Source organism: Aspergillus ibericus (assembly GCF_003184845.1).
Source record: "Aspergillus ibericus CBS 121593 unplaced genomic scaffold BO80scaffold_52, whole genome shotgun sequence".
Lineage (NCBI taxonomy): Eukaryota > Fungi > Ascomycota > Eurotiomycetes > Eurotiales > Aspergillaceae > Aspergillus > Aspergillus ibericus.
In genome coordinates, this window is record NW_020292150.1 from 62758 (window position 1) to 80330 (window position 17573).

The window sequence follows — 17573 nt, forward strand, 5'->3', positions numbered from 1 at the left end:
CGTGTTGCCAATTGCGTCCGGGGGTTTAAGGTAAGGCGCCTTTGTTGAGGGATCGGCGCTCTAGCCCAACTAATCAACGTAGCTCGCATCATTGGGAGGGTCGGAAAAGATAAGCACCCTACGGAGTACTGTTGCGGATATGGGAGGGGCCTGGCGTCTCGGCCAGCTCCAAACCACAGGCCAAAGGGGACGGAATCCCGGCGGTTGCCATGGCCTGCGGCTATCCATTCTGTTGCCCGCCTCATTCCATACTTGCAAAGGGCTAGCACCGGACTAGCAGCAATGTCAACTAGACCCGCGACTACGATCGCAAACGTGTCGAATGAATCATGGGTTCGTCGATCGTACTGCAGGCTGGATTTCCTATAGGAGATGGCATTGGATATTGATATGCTTGCCTCACTCGACGGCAATAAGCACGGACCGGAAGTCTATTTTGCGATTTAGTCCCAACCCAAGCAACCCGCGCAGCCAATTAGATCCCGCATGCAGCTCTTTTTCCAGCATCCTGGAACGGGATCCCATGGTCCGCTACCCCGACCGTGCCCAAAGTCCTGGATACCTCTGGTGAAACGACGGATTTTAGCAACTATTCCCGAGGAGGGGTTGCTCGTAGTTGCTGCGTTGGAGGCCTCTGTGTGGTCCGGACCCGGGCGATCTTACCTCTTGATTCCCGGTCTGACATACGGCTAGTGGGAGCCATAGCTTCATACATACATCACACATATACATACAGATGCACCGGGAATGGAGGAGCTTGGGCCAGCCGGAGCGGTGGCCATCTCACTTTGGGAGAACTAACGGAAGAATTAGTACTTTAGTTTCTTTTTAGTACGGAGTACTTTCCGGGTGGCGCTGTGGCGTTGCCCAGGAACAGGGTAATCGGGAGGCCCCAACCCAGCGGGCGCCATCTGTTGCAGAACTTGCAGAGCGTGTCTTGACAATGGGCGGAGCAGTCAGGTTTACGACAAGGTTCTGCAGTTGCGTCAGATTCATTGAATCTTCGCTAGGCTATTGAAAGCCATTGCCACAGATAGATTGAATGTCCCGTCTGGGAAGAGATTCGTCAGCTGGACCGGGGAACCGCTCTCTAGGTGGATAGTCGGACTTTGTACGGTTGGACCACCGTGCGACGTGATTCATGCGGCGAGGTGCTTTGATGACCATGGTGTCATGGTGATTCGGGGAGCCCTGTTCCGACGATCAGGATCTGGCCCAAACCACAAAGTCCTAAGATCAAAGGATGCTGCAGCTATCCTGGCCCTCGGGAATCCTGCGGATGCGACCGTCCAACCAGGGTTACCGTTTTCAGAAGTCCGGGCACGGGCAGTTGAGACCGGATGAGTGCACGGCCGTGCTGGGGATCGATGAGGGAGCTATTGATCCATCCCAGCCCTGGGCGGTTTTCTGATCCGCGCGAGGCCTATATAATCCCTGGACCTGCATGCTGTTTCACCGCTGCCCCAGCATTGCATTTCTTTCTATCTCCTCCTACCTGATCGATTCTCCTGTGTATTCTTCTGCTCATGACTGTGCATGTAAATATGACGACGTCTGTTGAAAACCCAACTATCCTTTCCCTGGTGGAGGACATCAAGCAGACGGCGTTGCAGGACCAAAGCCCTGGTCGTTCTGCCGAATCGCATTTCCAGCTTCTTGGCCTGATCGACAAGCTGCGTCTGGCAGTTGAGACTCCGACGGAGACGGTGCTGCGTCTGATCTACCAGGTAGGTTTGCTTTTGCCATTGTTCTCATGTCGCTGTCGGCTAACATGCATGCAGCCACCGCAGAATGCAGCCCTCCGCACCATTATGGACCTGGGCATTTTCCCCTTGTTGGTCGAGCAGAACAAGCGCGGCTTGTCGGCCACGGAACTGGCGAGACGCACCGGGGCTGAGAGAGGCCTCATTGGTGAGAAGATCCACGAGCCTATTATAGTTTTTGCTGACCCCTATAGTCCGTCTGATGCGAGTTATGACCGCCCTTGGGTTGTGTGCGAGCCATGAGTCCGAAGTATACATTGCGACCGAGAAGACGGCCGTCATGACCCAGCCGATCGGGAGAGATGGGATTCCCTGCATGTAGGTCTTATTGAATATCTGCACTGTGGGATGCAATATTAACCGGCCCAGATATGACCTTACGATGCCTACCCTGGCTAAACTTCCTGACTATTTTCGGGAACATCACTACATCTCCCCCAAAGAGTACTCTCGTTCTCCTATGCAATGGGCTGTCGGGCAAAGTCAATTCGAGTGGCTTGCGCAGAGCAAGCATCGGCAAGGTCTCTTTAACTCGTACATGTCTAGTCGTCGCCACGGCAAGCCCAGCTGGTTTGATGTGTATCCCGTCGAGCGCTTGACGAGTGGTGTCATGGACCACCCGGAGGCCGTCTTCCTGGTTGATGTAGGTGGGAACCAGGGACACGACCTGGTGAAGTTCCATGACAAGCACCCCGAGGTGCCGGGACGCTTGATCCTGCAAGATCTGCCCAAGGTGGTATCTCGCTGTCCGGGTGAGGGGATTCAGGGTATGGGGTATAGCTTTTTGGACCCACAACCCATCAAGGGTATGCAACGATTCCCGCTTCATTATTAATTGGATAGCAGCTAATAATTGGAACAGGTGCAAGAGCATACTACTTCCGCGCCATTTTCCACGACTGGCCGGACCACATCTGCCGCAAGATTCTCGTCAACACGATCTCGGCCATGGACCCCGGGTACTCGCGGATCATCATCTCCGACTTTGTGTTGCCGGACACGGACGCCCAGCTCCTGCAAGCGTCGTTGGACATTCAGATGATGAGCATCGGGTCTGGCGTGGAGCGCTCCGAGCGGCAGTGGCGGGAGTTGCTGGACGAGGCGGGATTGGAGATCACCGGCATCTGGAAGGGGAATCCCGGGATGGAGTCGGTGATTGAGGCCGTGCGAAAGGAAGAACCCTCCATGTTGTGAATCTGGTTTAGCAATGATACCTTATGGTTTGGCGTTGGGTGGATATGTCATATTGAATCTGCGATGTTACCTTTATTGATATACTTACGGAGTACTGCTGAGTCTAATGAATGCTATTGACTACATACTATTGATAGAACGATCCCTTGCTGACCACAGCTGTATTGAAGTCATGACCAAATTGATGCTCCTGGTGATAAACCTCCGACCTGCCATGCAATAACCACCCCTTGCGTATCCTTCAGCGTAGCGTTGATCTAATCTGCAATGTATCTGCCAAGCCATATTCCTGACCGTCAATCTATACTTTCCGCAGGTGTGAAGAAAACCGTTCACCCCCCACCCCACTATGTCTAAGCGAAAGTTTATCGCCTCTGCATAGTGCATAGTATGAATGGGGTTGCGTAAGAGAGACGGCCCATCGTGCATATATATCCTGTTCGATTGCCGTTTCAGGGTTGTTTTTGGTAGAATTTATGCATGGGCGTCGTTTGGGGGGTTCGAGGTGGTGTGTCATATTGTGGGGTTTCACCGCTATTATTCGAGGGTGGAGTATCTATGTATAGTGAGGGGTTACTTGAGAGTTTGGTGTTGGAGAGTGTTGATTTAATTACTGAGAATAGGATATGAGGACAGGATAGATGGGTAAGGAGCGCTTCTGTTTGAGTTCGGTTATTTTGGTCTAGAGTATTGGGAGTAGGTCTTTCATCTGTCTTCACCGGTCATTCTTCCTCTTCCTTCTCTTCTTCCTTCAAATTCTCCTACTGAAATCACAGTTAACTATATCGATATATAGTATCATAATCTCATTCGTTATGAATCTATACTCTTCTCCCATCCCAAACAACCCACGTAACTGTACCAGTTTACCCCTATTCCCAAATAAGGTACTACCCAGCCCTACCCATGACCTCCCTTCTAGAAATAGAAATAGAACACTTACCAAGACCTACGACCCAATCCCACAAGGTAAACCCTCTGCTCCCGATTCCATGGGACTGAGCAGGATTTTCCTGCCCCAAGCTTTTTGAACAGACACGAACCATCACCGCATAGCCACCTACCTACCGATAACTCCCAACACATAGGGATAGGTATGGTTTGTCCCAAAGTACATTGGTGGTTAGTCCTGAGCTGAGATACTTACTAATCTTACCTGAGTAACTAACTATTGACAGGAAATCTCATGCTGCTTATAGTAACCCCCACCCCAAAGCCACTCCACTTCAGAGGATGGATGGATGGATGGATGGATGGATGGATGGAACGGGTCTAATCGAACCACGGTACGTTACCGTTTGACGTGCGTCAGTCCCCTAGCTATCTTCCCCCTTCGCCTTGTTTTTCCCTCCTTATCTAGATACCTGATCTTGGGTTTGGTATGACCGAATAGAGCCTTTCTTTGACGTTTAAGTGCCTGAGGGTTGGGATTGATGTCATTGCTGAAACGATGTCATGGGTTATGTGACATGATGGGGTTGTGAGAGGTGGGTTTGTGAAAGCGAGATGATGGCTGGTTTGGATGGGGCTTAAGCTTGTGGTTAACTCTATTGTTGGTTGTAGGGCTGGGGTGGGGTGGTGGTTTCGGTGGGGGTTCGAGAAGAGTAGTAGGTGGGTTTTGCTAAGGCTTAGTTAGAGGGTTAGGCGTGTTCCTGGGTTGGGCTCTTTTTGGGGTAGGTATTATAGTAGTTTGGGGTTGGGATGAGGCAGGGAGAGTTGGATGTTGTATTTTTTTGTTCTTCAGGATTGATGTGTAAATGAGTTATCGGTGGTTTGCTCATGTTATCCTGGAGGGATTGTATATGAGATTGTCGGTGGTATTCTGGCTTTTGTCTGAATGCAAGTACGGTATGATAATATATTGGTGTTTCTCGTGATCAGCCACATAGTATAAGGAAGTATCGGGCCATTCAAATATATCACTATCCAACCATTAACAAGTCCATAGATATCCAAGCCATACCCGCAGCAGATATCCCTCCCACCCGAGCGTGGACATCATCCATCACCGCCAAATATTCCCCAACGCCGTCTCCAACCACAACTTCGTATACTGCTTATGCAACCACAACACATGCGACGGCATCGGCTCCCCCTCCGCCTTCCCCTTCCCCTGGAAAAACAAACTCTTGAGTCGGAACTCCGCCACGCCCTGCTCCGGCTTCACCTCCGTCGACATCTCAAACAAGCCATCCGAGTCCCGCACATCCTGCTTCCGCGGCGAGTCACCGCACCGCACCACAATCCGCTCCGGCGTCTTCTCTACCACCTCGAAGTGGTCCGTGATCAGGGTGCCGACGTCGTAGGTGGAGGAGCGGAGCTCCGCCCGGGTCCATAGGTGGGATGCTGTCTCGGGTCCTTCGTATTTCTTCGAGAGGTAGCGGCGTTGGTAGGCGTATCCTATACCATTGAATCATCAGTTAGATTGATGAAGGAAACGGGGGATGAGTGGGTGGGGGGTGGGTGTTACGCACCGAATCCACTCCACACACCGGCGCAGAACGCTTCGGTCAACCGGCCGGGCTTTTCAAGCAGAGCGGGCTTGATGTCTTTCAGGGGCACGCGACGCACGCACAGGTCGTAGCTGGGCGGGTTGTTCGATGGGTTGAGTTTCTGGTACAGAGGGTGCTGGAAGAGAGGGTCGGTCGTGGGCATGGGCACGAACTCGTTGTGTCGGACGGCCGCGAAGAAGAACCCCACGGTGGCTCCGGCACCGATGGTGGTGATTTTGGTGACACGGCCGAGGAGACCCATGGTGAATTGATGTGGGTGTGACTGGATTGGATGGGTGTGGAAGGGAAGAGAGCTGGAGCTGAACGGAGTTGGAGGAGGTGAGATCATCGGATGGCGGAGATGCGGAGTCGCGCGGGTCGGAGTTGTTCCGAGCGGCTACGGCTGTTGGTATGCTACGCTCTTTGACAGGATTGATTTTGGGGGTTAGGTATGTACAGTTCTAGCTAGATTAGATACGGAATGAATCTTGCTGTTCTCGTATGCCATGCCTCCCATCTCTGCCCGAACTGCGCCCGTAACATGCCCTCCTCGTCGCGCACCCGCATCGCCGTGGATGAAATCAAAACCGACACCAACGCGCCCACCATCCATCCTCCCCAGCCGGACAGTCTTTCCAGTACGCTGTTCTCTAGCATGCAGGCAACTGCTCCGTCCCACCGCATTATCAACCCCAGGTATCCTGCCGCGACCAACCACAAACCCGTGTAGCTCGGATGCTGTACGAATCGGTAGATCCCCCCCGTGATCAGGGTGTCTGGCTGTGACAGCTGAAAGGTAAAGTTCCGACCGAGGAACTTGAATGCGGAGAGACGGAGGGAGGCACCCAGGGCGAGGGAGAGCAGGCAGAGGGTGGTGGTGGTGGTCCAGGTGAAGAGATGCGGAGGGAGATTGGTCGGGTGCGGGCAGATCGCTTCGTAGGCTGTGTCGCTGGCTGCCGTCCTGCCAGTAGCATCGTAGTTGCTGCCTTCTGTGTAAAATAGCGCCAGAAGAGCATGGTAGATGATGCAGACCGAGTTGAAGTGCGTCACGACGGTATTGATTGGGCCTGCGATCAGGCGGACACGGTCGGCGGGCGCATTGGATTTGCCAGCGGGGAGATTCGGGGGCGTGAGACTCCAACGGGCGAGATAGCCTGCTATTAGCAGGGAGAGCGAAAATGAGATGGAGGAGGGGGAGGGCATGTTACGTTGAAGCAAGTGACGTGACGAGTGTTGATGGTTGATGGTTCGGTTTGTTGGCTGCGATCGCCGGCGGATCCACTGCTGCCTAAGCCTCTTCTCCCTCCCCTCACCTATCTTCATCCCTATGAGGTTGTAACATCAGAAAGATTCTATTAGATGGCATCAACCTAGGATCTATAAGGATTATCAGAGAGAGAGAAGAACATATCCAGCGATGAGGAAGGTATCTACTGAATTCCAGAGATCTATCATTAATGGTGCTGAGATACAACAGAACCATGATCGACGGCGCGTCCCACCGATGCCATGGCATCCATCTTTTTGGTCCATTCAAGTGGAGCACCGCCAACTCAAACTGAGCTTATCAGTAACATTGGGCAGTTAACTCCACGTTCTGGGAAGCGAACCATCGCCGGTAGGAAGCACAGCTGGTGTCAACTCGTCCGTCAGGAATATTACTTGTCTATGGACTACTTCCTAAGCTGTCACGATGGCATGACGCTATTTGGCAGATACAGCTCCAGAGCAAACAGCATGTGCGGAGCATTCATTATGATAGATGCACCTAGACAACGGTTCGCTTGCTACCGTCAGACTTAGGTGAAGAAGCTCAACACAGCCTATGTTCGATGTCATCACCTTAGCGATCAGGACTTACATTCAGGCGGACTTGCCGGTAATGATATCACTGCGCAGACATAGCCTTATTCACGCCTCGGACGCGCCCTGCAGCAGGCCGTGGCGTACCAGTTCGATACCAGCTGAAAGTCTCGGAGTCAAGATGGAGGCCTCAAAGTTCAAGTTGAGGCAACCGGGAATCGACCAATGGTCAGAGTCAGAAGTAGCACGACTACGAATTGCCCTTCTGGTAGAGTCGCTAAAGCTGCCGATTGGCACACTGCACTGGACGGCAATGCATGCATATACTATTGTCTATAAATGCATCATCACATCATATCCGGTGATTGGTCACATCCGCTTCTTGGACGCCTGAGATCACCAACCGGGCTCCGACACGAATTGCGCCACGATGCTGACCAGCGAGATATTATGCTTATCTCAGCATGGTGAGCCCTGATCGTATCGAATGGGGCTGTATCGATCAGCCGTCGAGGGACTAACTGATTTGCCTGTAGGAATCGAGCGATCAACTGAAGTCATACACGAGTTGACTCATGGCTTGCACTAAGCCCTGCATATGCGGTGAAACAAAGCCACTACTGCCACTCTGCCAGGCTATTGATATCCCCACAGGATCGACAGTGCCCCAACACTGCCAACTCTCAGACACCTCAGCTGATGATGATGCTGTCAGGCCGACTCCTTTTAAATGGAGGATCCCCAGATCCGGCGCTGCCTCTCTCAACATAGTCGAACACACTCAACACAATGAATCCCGACCCTTGTGACTGTCTCTGTCCACCAGAACATCCCACGCGGGAGCTGGTTCTCTGTTTCGACGGGACGGGGAATACCTTTCGCGCGGATGGTGGAGAGAGCAACATTTTAAAAATCTTCCGCATGCTGGACCGGAAAAAGGATAAGAGATGTAAGTCGTCTAGATGCCGTCATAGACTCTAGCTGACGTGATTAGTCTGTTACTATCAACGTAGGTGCTCCGTCTTGGTGAATGATATCAATTAACATGATATAGCGGGCATCGGAACGGAGGACATGGAAGCCGGGACCGTTGCCAACATCGCCTTCCCTTTCAGCAACCGTCCCCTGTACAAAATCATCGACCAGGCATTTGCCACCTCCTTCGCCCAACATGTCATCAACGGATACCGCTTCCTCGCCCGCCGCTGGGAGCCAGGCTCCCACATCTACCTCTTCGGGTTCTCGCGTGGAGCCTACACGGCGCGGTTCCTCAATGAGATGCTCGACTTTATCGGGCTGATCTCGGCAGACAACGAAGAGATCATGCCGCTGGTCTGGAAGGCCTTTGTCTCGTGGAAGTTCGCCGACAGCGGCAAAACCGCCGACGAAGCCGACTTCATCCTGCGAAGTTTCCGCGACACGATGTGCCGATCGGTAGGCCGAGTCCATTTCCTCGGCCTATTCGACACGGTCAACAGCGTGTTCTTAAACCAAGAAAACAAGGACCTGCGAACGCATCCCAAGCCACGCATCATGCGTCACGCCGTGAGTATCGACGAACGCCGCCGCAAGTTCCAGCCCGTGCTCTTCGAAAAGCTCCGTGCTCATGCCCGGTCCGCCCGGGCGAGCACGTGGGTCGAACGCGCGGATATCGAGTACTGGGGCAATAGCGGCTTCGTCGGACACGCGGACACGGAATTCGAGGAGGTATACTTCGCCGGCAGCCACAGTGACGTGGGCGGCGGGTGGCCACGCGAGTACGGACGGGACTGGGTGGCCAGCCAGATCCCGCTGATGTGGATGGTGGAAGAGGCTATAGATGCCGGACTGACCTTTGAGCCGGAACAACTGCACAAACTGGGCTGTTTCAACTTCAAGGCGCAGGAACAATGCCAAAAAGATGTTCTGTATGAAGCGCAGCGAGCGTTCCTCCACAACTCGCTGTTGTATGATTCAGGCGAACCCCTGGAGACGATGATCTGGCGTGTGATGGAGATGTTGCCGATCAAGCGGCCCAAGATGGGACCCGACGGGACGGTGAAGATGTCGCGATGGCACGCTGGGGGGGAGCGACGGCTTTTGCCCGATGGGGCGAAGCTGCATTTCAGCGTGATTGAACGCCTTCGCAGAGACCCGGACTATCGGCCGTGGAATCTGGGAGTGGGGGATCTGTCGGATGTAGAGGGGTTGATTGCCACCTGGGCGCATACCATCCACGACAAGGAGGGAGGACACGACAAGGTGATTGAGAATGGAGCGGAAGATGACCAGGATCGACGACGGCACACGTTGTGTGAATATTACAGTTGGAAGCTGGAGCCGGATGAGAGACGGAGTCGGAGGCGACTGCGGCGGTGATATTAACTACATGTTGTTTATATGTTATTTGTGATGTATACCTGTTGAAGTAGTTAGCGATGTATAACCAAGTTTTGATTCTGCTATCAGAGTATTCCGTATATAAACTGTCCAACACCACGTAGACCAAAAAGGAATATATCTCTTCCTAGCCCCGGGCGAAGAAGGTAGAATATAGCATGTCTCAACATAATCTCATGCGTGACAGTTTATGAATCCCAAGCCTTAGTATCCAGGTATCCAGGCAGGTCAGTCCCAGAAACCACTCACCCCTCCCCATGAGGCCGAGTAGACAATGTACCAGGAGCCATTCCCAGCATGAGGCTAACCAGCCTTCGAGCATAGGCTTGTCACCCAATATCATCTAGATCTACCAAGTCAATACCTCCAAGTCTCATATCAGTAGGCAGTTCTATATCTTACTCAATAGGCCGGGAAATAGATCCCTCAGCAGGGCAACAATCAAGTGCTTGTCTGCTAACAGCTAGTAGATATTCCTGCGGGGTGGTAATAGCATAATCTGGAGAGGCGGAACAATGTTTTATCTGGCAAGTGTAGACGAATGAAGTACAGAGAAACTGGATACAGAAAACGCCAAACAGACTACCTCTATTGGTTTCGCCTTTCCACATCCCAAAGGTTAGATAAGGAAACCAAGTACAATACCAATTCTGCCCCAAATACAAAAATTACCAACCTTCATCCTATATCCCGAACCTTCGGCCTAGGTATATACTCACTCCACAACCGGACACGCCTCATACTCTTTACATCCAATAAACTCGCCTAACGCCTTTAACCCAGCAACCAAAACCTCCCGTTCACAAACATATCCCATCCGTACATACCCCGCAAAATCCCCCTTCCCCACTCCATCTCCCCCTCCATTCCCAAAACACAACCCCCCGGGTACAACCAACACCCCCGTTTTCTCCATCACCATTTTGCAGAATACCTCGTCGTTTAGTGCCTTACCACTGCGATTCACGAACTTCAAAAACGCAGTCGTTCCAGAAACCGGCTTATTCCATTTTACAGCCCAACTGAACTTCTCCACGAAAGCACTCAAAATCTCTAGATTCCCCCGTGCCAGGGAAAGATTTCTTTCCAGGAGATTCGAAACCGTAGGCTGCGACAGCGCAAGACCGGCAATATGATCATCGACCCCGCTCACCGAGATGGTGGTGTAGTCTCGGACGGAAGCAACAAGGTCCAGCAGCGAGGGGTCCGGGGAAGCGATCCACCCGATCCGGATCCCGGCCAGACTGTAGGCTTTGGAGACGGAGCTGGTGGTGAGGGTTTTGGGGTAGTTGTAACTGAGCAGGGAGGGTGGGGATGGGGATGGGGATGAGTGGAAAAGAGGCCGGTAGACTTCGTCGCTGAGGATAGTGAGGTCGTGGGATTTGGCGATGGCGATGATTTGTTCTAGGAGGGTTGGGGGGAGGATGGCCCCGGTTGGGTTTTGGGGGGTGCTTTGCTTGTTTAGTTTTATGATCTTGAGCGTATAAGAAAGGGGCTTACTTGATGATGATCAGCTTAGTGTTATCAGTTACTAAGTTGCGTAGTTCATCGATGTTGACTTCCCAGTTCTTCGTCTCGTCGGATCGCCATAGACTGACGTCCGCGCCCAGGGATCGCGGCAGGGTGTAGAGTTGCTGGTAGGTCGGATACTGTACGATGACGTGGTCACCGAGGTTGACGAGGGCGTACAAGGCGAGGAAGTTGGCTGCGATGCCGCCGTTGGTGACGAGGATGTTGTCTTTGGTGATGGGGGCGGGCGCGTAGAGGTTGGCGATGTTGGCGCGGAGGGTCTCGGAGCCGCGGATGGCACCGTAGGTGAGCTTTTTAGCTGGCTTGAGGAGATCCTCGGGGGCGATGGTGTTCTCGGAGAGAGCAACCAGGTCGGTGAGTGAGATGGAGGCACAGCAGGTTTCGGCGAGGTTGTGGGTGGCGGTAGTTTCGTGCTGGTCCATCCACTGGTGGTTGTTAGTGTTGTACGTGATAGAGGTTAGGGAGGGGTGAATACCCTTTCCACGGCAAATTCACTAATTTGAGGCATTTTGAGGGGAATTGTAGATTGCTGTGATGATGAGGAGATGGGGGAGAGTGAGTCGATATAAGTACTTCGGGGAGATGGAGGCCATGGCGTGTGATTGGTCCCGTCGGCTGGATTGCCATAATGGGGGGGCTCCACTGTTGCGGCATCCCAAACTCATCGCCACGATTTTGTGACTTTCATCATCTGCTGATGAAGTATCATGATTGGCTGCATCGGGTATGTATCTAAATTCATCTCGTAGGTGTATGTCGTGGCGTGATGGGATGGGAGATAATTGACTGGAGCAGTTTGCTAGGTCGCGCACGTGTGAAACGGGGTCTGGGGCTGAGAGGAGACTATTCCTAGGTGGACGTTGGGACATTGTTATAATACTTTCGAGATACATTCTTGAGTAGGATTTGCTTCACGGCCAGAGGGCAGCTGGAGGGTTTAGTCTGGCATTGGCTTAATCCTATCACATAGCAAACAAGTGGCACCCCAGCTTTCGGCTGCGCAAATCCTAAATGAAAGTACGCTGATGGAGCGGAAGAGAAAAATATCATTCGATACTGCCTGTATCTATGCTATTTAGGAAATCGATAAGAAATCTAAAGTTAGGCGCCAGCAACCTCCAACTTTAGGCATTTAGTCAAACTAGGGAATGGCCGCCTCGGCCAGGAGTAACCCAGATTTCGCAACATTGCAGGCCGACATAACCAGGATGAAATCGTTCGGGACTCCTCGTTCATTGTCGTGGCATACGAGATGGTGCGGCGGCGCCATAGAGGGTCGTCACCTCTCCCAGGATGACCTCGGTGCGCACTCGCCTCCTGGGTCGCCAGTTCGGTAAAGTGCCTGGCACCATCAGGCTCGGGACAAGGAGGAGCATGTCGAGGACGGCGGCCGTGGCCCGGCCAACTTTTCATAGATCGGGGTGTACCCCAGCAGGGCGGTGACGATCTAGAGCCCCTCACACACATCCAACAGGACATCGATCCCTTCAGCGGCCACGGGGTCCTTCGGGGCCAACGCATCCCCGGTCCCTAGGACGGCCTCTGCAAAGCCCTGCAGAAAACCTGCCGGGTTCTCTAACGGGTTGTCACTGGGGAGCGCCCAGGAGGAGGATCAACCAGCCGATGGCAGGGGTGCCCATAAAGATTGTGTCGGGGGCCGTCACGGGGAATTCCTCCCGCGGGGCCACCGATGCCGCGGAGGTAACAGCTGCAGCGCCTCCCAGCTATCGGCCGCGATGAGGGCGGCCTACGCCCCATCATTCGGGAAGGAGGAAATCGAAATTCCTCAGAACAAAACCAGCTCAAGGCCCTGCTGTGCAAAATACGCATCCCACGGCAGCGGACTCTCAGAAGCCCAAAACACCTCGAGCATGTCGCGTGCGCGCGTAAAATTACCCATCCCCAAACTGCGCATATTGGTCATTCGCGTGTGGATAAGATCCCGTTCCGCGGTAACAGTGGTCTCGCATCCGGCACTAAAGACGGGCCATAGAATGAGGATGTTGGCTTGCGAGAACGGTCGTATGTGCTGGATTGCGGTGAGAATGTTCTGAATATCGTCGCGCACGGCCGGATGGTCACGGGGTAATCCTTGGACGCGGCGGTGGAGGTGGAGGAGAGCGCAGTGTACAAAGGCTAGGTGGGTGTGGTGGAGCTCGTGGACGAGTTCCGGGCCGTGTGTGGTGAGTGTGCTGGATGGGACGGTTCGGTCCAATAGCAAGCGCAGGGTGAGGTCGAGCATTTCCGCTTCTTGCACGTTTTGATGTGAGAGGATATCTGTCTGGTGAGCTAGTTGGCCGATGCGTGTCAATACAGGCACCAGTTCCAACGAATACCCGCAGATATCGTCGACTTCACTTGGAAAAGCCTCGACAAAATGCTCTAATAGCCCGTGGGTGATGCTAGACGAACTGGATAGTCCGGCCAACACGTCCAGCGTGGTGAACCACTTGACCAGACAGAGGGTGAAAGAGTCAGCCATGTTAAAAGGCTGCTCCAGAAAGGCCGTGAGAAGCCGCATAACGCCGGCCAGGTGCATCCGCCAGACATGCATGTTGCCGTTGCAGACGTCGTTGGTGCACAGCGTCATGGCCGTCATGGCGGTCTCGGGCTGCAGCATCTGGGTTGGCTCATTCAGGGCTGAATTGAGCCCGGAGATAGCTCGGTTGGTAAACTTCAGACAAGCAGTTCTCGACGTGCCTGTGCTGTCACCGATTAAGCGCCCATGGTGGCTGCAGGCCGAGGCCAGCAGGGCATATAGGAGATGCGGCGTGTCGAGGGCTGCGCTGATTAGTCTATCGACGAATAGCTTCGGGGCAGCCGGAAAGAAAACTGGAGCCGTCTGGGTGGCAAGAACGTGCATGAAGAACTTGGATTCTGTAGAGGAGAGAAACGGGGAGAGTGTCAGGCATGGCTGGTTGGCCAAGATGGACAAGTCGATGGGATCGGGAGTCTTGGCGGGTCTCGATTTCGGGCTGACGAAGCTAACGCTCAAGGTATAGATACACCCTTTTGGGTACCGGGCGCACCGGGAGCAGACGGGCTTGCGTAGATCGCACTGGCAAGTTAGCTAGATAAGCTTAGGACGATGACGAAGTACCTTGACTTTCTTCCTTCGGCATTCGGAGCAGCCATCGCGGCGGCGTTGGGGGTGGGGCTGAGTGGGGGACATGCGGGGATACTGTAAGGCTGTGAAGCCTGATTAGCCTTGAGGGTCGACTATGACTGATGATGGAAGGTGAGCAAAGGATGGATGAAACTATTCAGTTCATCCGCGAGATCGTCGTGGAGGAGCGCTAGGCTGCTTTGGGACAAGTAACCGGCCCAGCCAATCACCGCCTGTCGTCATCTCAGAGAACCGTGATGGATTGTGTGCAGCCGTATGTGGTTGATGGGGACAAAAATAGCAGCGTGAAAGCTGCATTCCAAATTCCATGAAACTCCCTGTATGCGGCAGTGCTTTTGCATTTTCATTTCCTTGTCTGCCGTGTGATGTGCCACAGCGAAATAGACAGTGACAGTGACCGTGATACAGACAGGGATACGTCCATGACACAACAGTCACACAACCAATAACACCCTCACTTGCAGCAGTGGCGTCAAACAACTGCCGACTGCCGTGACGCCAGACTCATCCCTGCAATCCAGACGTCGGGTAACCCGAGCTAGCTGCAGCGCCTGCAGGAGGGTTGTCCGGGGTAGAAAGCGGGGTAAACCACATCCCTGCCGAGTCCGGGGAAGCTGACTCTTTGTACACTCCTCAAAGATCTCGGATTATCCGACATCGGGACTTCCACAATCGCTGTGCTACGACCTACATAACTGCCCGACCCTGCTACCACATGGGTGCCACACCCTATTCTCACCACCATAGATGACGAAAAAGGTACCTCGAGTCATATTGACCGCGCGGCAGAGGAACAGGGTCTGGAGGCTCCGATGGGTAAGGGGTCGGCTGATGTTGATCCGAATGATCCGCAGGTAGGTACATCCCTGCCTAACGCCGACATCAACGCTGATGTGGTAGAACTGGTCTACTGCTGCGAAACTCACTACCTATTTGACCATCTGCTTCTACACCTTTCTCGCCAATGTCAATAGTAGCAACTTTACCGTCGCGACCAAGGCCATCGTCGCTGAGTTTCATGTCTCTCAGACTCAGGCTGGCGAGCTCGTCTGTTTCAATGTCTTTCTCTTCGGCCTCGGTAACATCTTCTGGGTCCCGCTGATGCGCGTCATTGGTAAGCGGCCGGTCTATTTGATCTCCATGCTGTTACTGTCCACCATGAATATCTGGTCGTCGCGCGCCACTAGCTACGGCGAGCTGCTCGCCGCACGCATCCTCTCTGGGTTTGCTGCCGCCGCTGCAGATGCCACCGTTCCCGCCGTCGTCAGCGACATGGTCGCCCCTCATGAGCGCGGGCACTACCTCATGATCTTTCATCTCGCCCTGACTAGTGGATTATTTCTCGGGCCGTTGATCAATGCGTACCTGGTGCAAGACGAGGACTGGCGTTGGATGTGTTACTTTCTCGCGGTGGCGGTCGGGGCTGTCTTTATCCTCGCCATCTTCACCATTCGTGAAACGACGTACCTCCCGCGACATGTCACCTCCCAGAGGAGAAAGTATCGGGACTGGCTGTCGCTGACACGGGGGTATAACCCCGACGCGTCATTCCTCCGAACCGTCTGGGATATCCTTCGCAACGCAGCATATCCTCAACTCCTGTGGTGTTCCCTTACCATCGGTATCTCAGTGGGATGGTGAGTACTCATTCATTGAACAGGGCTCAATGATCCAGCTAACGATCCAGGAACATCGTGGTCCAACTCACCGCATCCCGCACCTTCACTGCACCCCCCTACAACTGGTCGGCCGGGAGTATCGGCCTCCTCTCGATATCCGGCTTCATCGGCTCCCTCCTCGCCTTTTATCTCGGCGGCCGTCTGATCGATATCCTATCCACGCGGTACACCCGCCGTCGCGGCGGCCCACGACTCCCTGAGTATCGATTACCCGCGATGATCATCCCCGGCACGATCGGACCTGCAGGAATTCTCATCTTCGGGCTGTGCGTAGCGCACCAGACGCACTGGGCGGGCGCGGCAGTCGGATACGCCATGCAGGCGTTTGGAGTGGCGGCGATTTCCAATGTGGCGGTGACGTATGCGCTGGATTGTTATAAGCCGGTGAGTTCTGATGCGATCAAGTAGTGGACTGTGCTGATGGAGCAGATTACGGGCGAGGCGTTGGTGATCATCTTCGTGATTCGCAACACGATAGGCATGTTGCTGTCGTTGTATGCGGCGGACTGGATCAGCCGACAGGGCGCCGCCAAGGTGTTTGGCGAGATGACAGCCATCCAGGGGGTGAGTGTGTTGCTGGCGCTGCCATTGTTTGTTTGGGGGGAGAAGCTGCGGGGACTGACGGCGCGATATGGGCCGATGAGGCGCTTTGCGGGGGTGTCTTAGATATGAATCATCTCGCTAATTAGCTTTGGTTATATGAATGTGACTGAGTCACTGAACAAGGTCTGACATGCCAGCTGGGTTATTTGTATGGAGGGGCCAGGACATACTCAGATATAAGTCTGCGACAGCATTTTCGATCAGTTATGCAGGATCCAATAGGAGGATGACACTGAGCTACGGCAGAGGCCGGTGTCATCCGAATGACCACCACAGCGTCGCAGTTGTGGAGCAAAAAACCTCACGATTACTTCAGCGCCCCATCGCGGCGAAATAGCCAAAGTCTAATAGATGAAGGGCGTGCGACATCGACCCCTGTGCATTGACTGCTTTGGGATGGATGTCATCCTCAACATTGGTAGAATTATTTGATGATGTGCGTTCTTATCCCGATTCTCACATCACCCCGGACTATTGACGACAATCCGCCTGTGCTGGTGCATACGTCTCCCCTGGCCAGAGGAAAGGATTTAAACTTCTGCGAACCGAGGAACGGAGACTCCACAGTGTCCTGCCGGTGCCGAACAAGCCCTAGCGCCAAGCTAGTGGCCTCGCGAGAATTCGTCGCATCATCGACGCCACGACTATGGAGTTTTCTGGGCCTTCTCGTATTCGACTTCCGTGCGCCTTCTAGTGTTTGCCGAGAAAGGGTGTCATTGCCACGGGTCAGGTCATATGCTCGTGCGTGACAGGGGTGTTGCGAAAAATGGCAGTGAGTGTATAATTCTGCAGCCAGCAGTCAGCAGTCAGCACTGCGGCAGTTGATCTTGTCTGCCGTCCTTCTTGCCGTGATCAACACACCCTGGAATATACTCTAGCTACTGCTTCAGCGTCGCGACTCCACCGTAGCTCTGCGACATACGGAGTCCTCCGTAGTGGTCCCCGAAATGACAGTGTGAGCTAAGACACGACCCTTTCAAGAAGCACTTCCGATCGTGTCTGG

The 17573-nt window shown here is 53.6% G+C and overlaps 6 protein-coding genes across 6 annotated transcripts; 3 read left to right on the forward strand and 3 right to left on the reverse strand.

The window, feature by feature from the left end:
* Positions 1 to 1544: 1544 nt before the first annotated feature.
* BO80DRAFT_365632 (O-methyltransferase) lies at positions 1545 to 2957 on the forward strand (the record flags this gene model as incomplete). The annotated part of the gene is made up of 5 exons (XM_025716208.1): positions 1545 to 1727; positions 1782 to 1911; positions 1958 to 2081; positions 2133 to 2569; positions 2626 to 2957. 5 exons carry the CDS (start codon positions 1545 to 1547, stop codon positions 2955 to 2957), a joined length of 1206 nt encoding a protein of 401 aa, XP_025571106.1.
* A 1814-nt stretch (positions 2958 to 4771) lies between these two features.
* Positions 4772 to 6652, reverse strand: BO80DRAFT_496748 (methyltransferase family protein; the record flags this gene model as incomplete). The annotated part of the gene is made up of 3 exons (XM_025724040.1): positions 4772 to 5357; positions 5432 to 5763; positions 5928 to 6652. 3 exons carry the CDS (start codon positions 6650 to 6652, stop codon positions 4963 to 4965), a joined length of 1452 nt encoding a protein of 483 aa, XP_025571107.1. The 3' UTR covers positions 4772 to 4962.
* Positions 6653 to 8041: 1389 nt separating this feature from the next.
* BO80DRAFT_365474 (T6SS phospholipase effector Tle1-like catalytic domain-containing protein) lies at positions 8042 to 9610 on the forward strand (the record flags this gene model as incomplete). Its single annotated transcript, XM_025716202.1, has 3 exons — positions 8042 to 8201; positions 8247 to 8261; positions 8307 to 9610. The coding sequence occupies 3 exons, from the start codon at positions 8042 to 8044 to the stop codon at positions 9608 to 9610; spliced, it is 1479 nt and encodes a 492-aa protein (XP_025571108.1).
* Positions 9611 to 10514: 904 nt separating this feature from the next.
* BO80DRAFT_505188 (putative aminotransferase) lies at positions 10515 to 11676 on the reverse strand (the record flags this gene model as incomplete). The annotated part of the gene is made up of 3 exons (XM_025724467.1): positions 11637 to 11676; positions 11132 to 11586; positions 10515 to 11082 (listed from the first exon to the last, which is right to left on the reverse strand). Coding segments are annotated over exons 1-3 (1056 nt in total), but the record flags the coding sequence as incomplete, so codon positions are not given.
* An 847-nt stretch (positions 11677 to 12523) lies between these two features.
* On the reverse strand, positions 12524 to 14381 carry BO80DRAFT_416049 (transcription factor domain-containing protein). The gene is made up of 2 exons (XM_025718161.1): positions 14262 to 14381; positions 12524 to 14219 (listed from the first exon to the last, which is right to left on the reverse strand). Exons 1-2 carry the CDS (start codon positions 14331 to 14333, stop codon positions 12948 to 12950), a joined length of 1344 nt encoding a protein of 447 aa, XP_025571110.1. The 5' UTR covers positions 14334 to 14381; the 3' UTR covers positions 12524 to 12947.
* Positions 14382 to 15100: 719 nt separating this feature from the next.
* BO80DRAFT_438291 (polyamine transporter) lies at positions 15101 to 16633 on the forward strand (the record flags this gene model as incomplete). Its single annotated transcript, XM_025721031.1, has 4 exons — positions 15101 to 15142; positions 15189 to 15925; positions 15976 to 16351; positions 16397 to 16633. 4 exons carry the CDS (start codon positions 15101 to 15103, stop codon positions 16631 to 16633), a joined length of 1392 nt encoding a protein of 463 aa, XP_025571111.1.
* Between the last annotated feature and the right edge of the window lie 940 nt (positions 16634 to 17573).

Bases quoted from the DNA above. Each gene is read 5' to 3' on its own strand.
- BO80DRAFT_416049 (XM_025718161.1), bottom strand. From the start codon at position 14,333: ATGTCCCCCACTCAGCCCCACCCCCAACGCCGCCGCGATGGCTGCTCC. The intron at 14,220-14,261 runs GTACTTCGTCAT...CTAACTTGCCAG, and splicing joins GCCGAAGGAAGAAAGTCAAG to TGCGATCTACGCAAGCCCGT.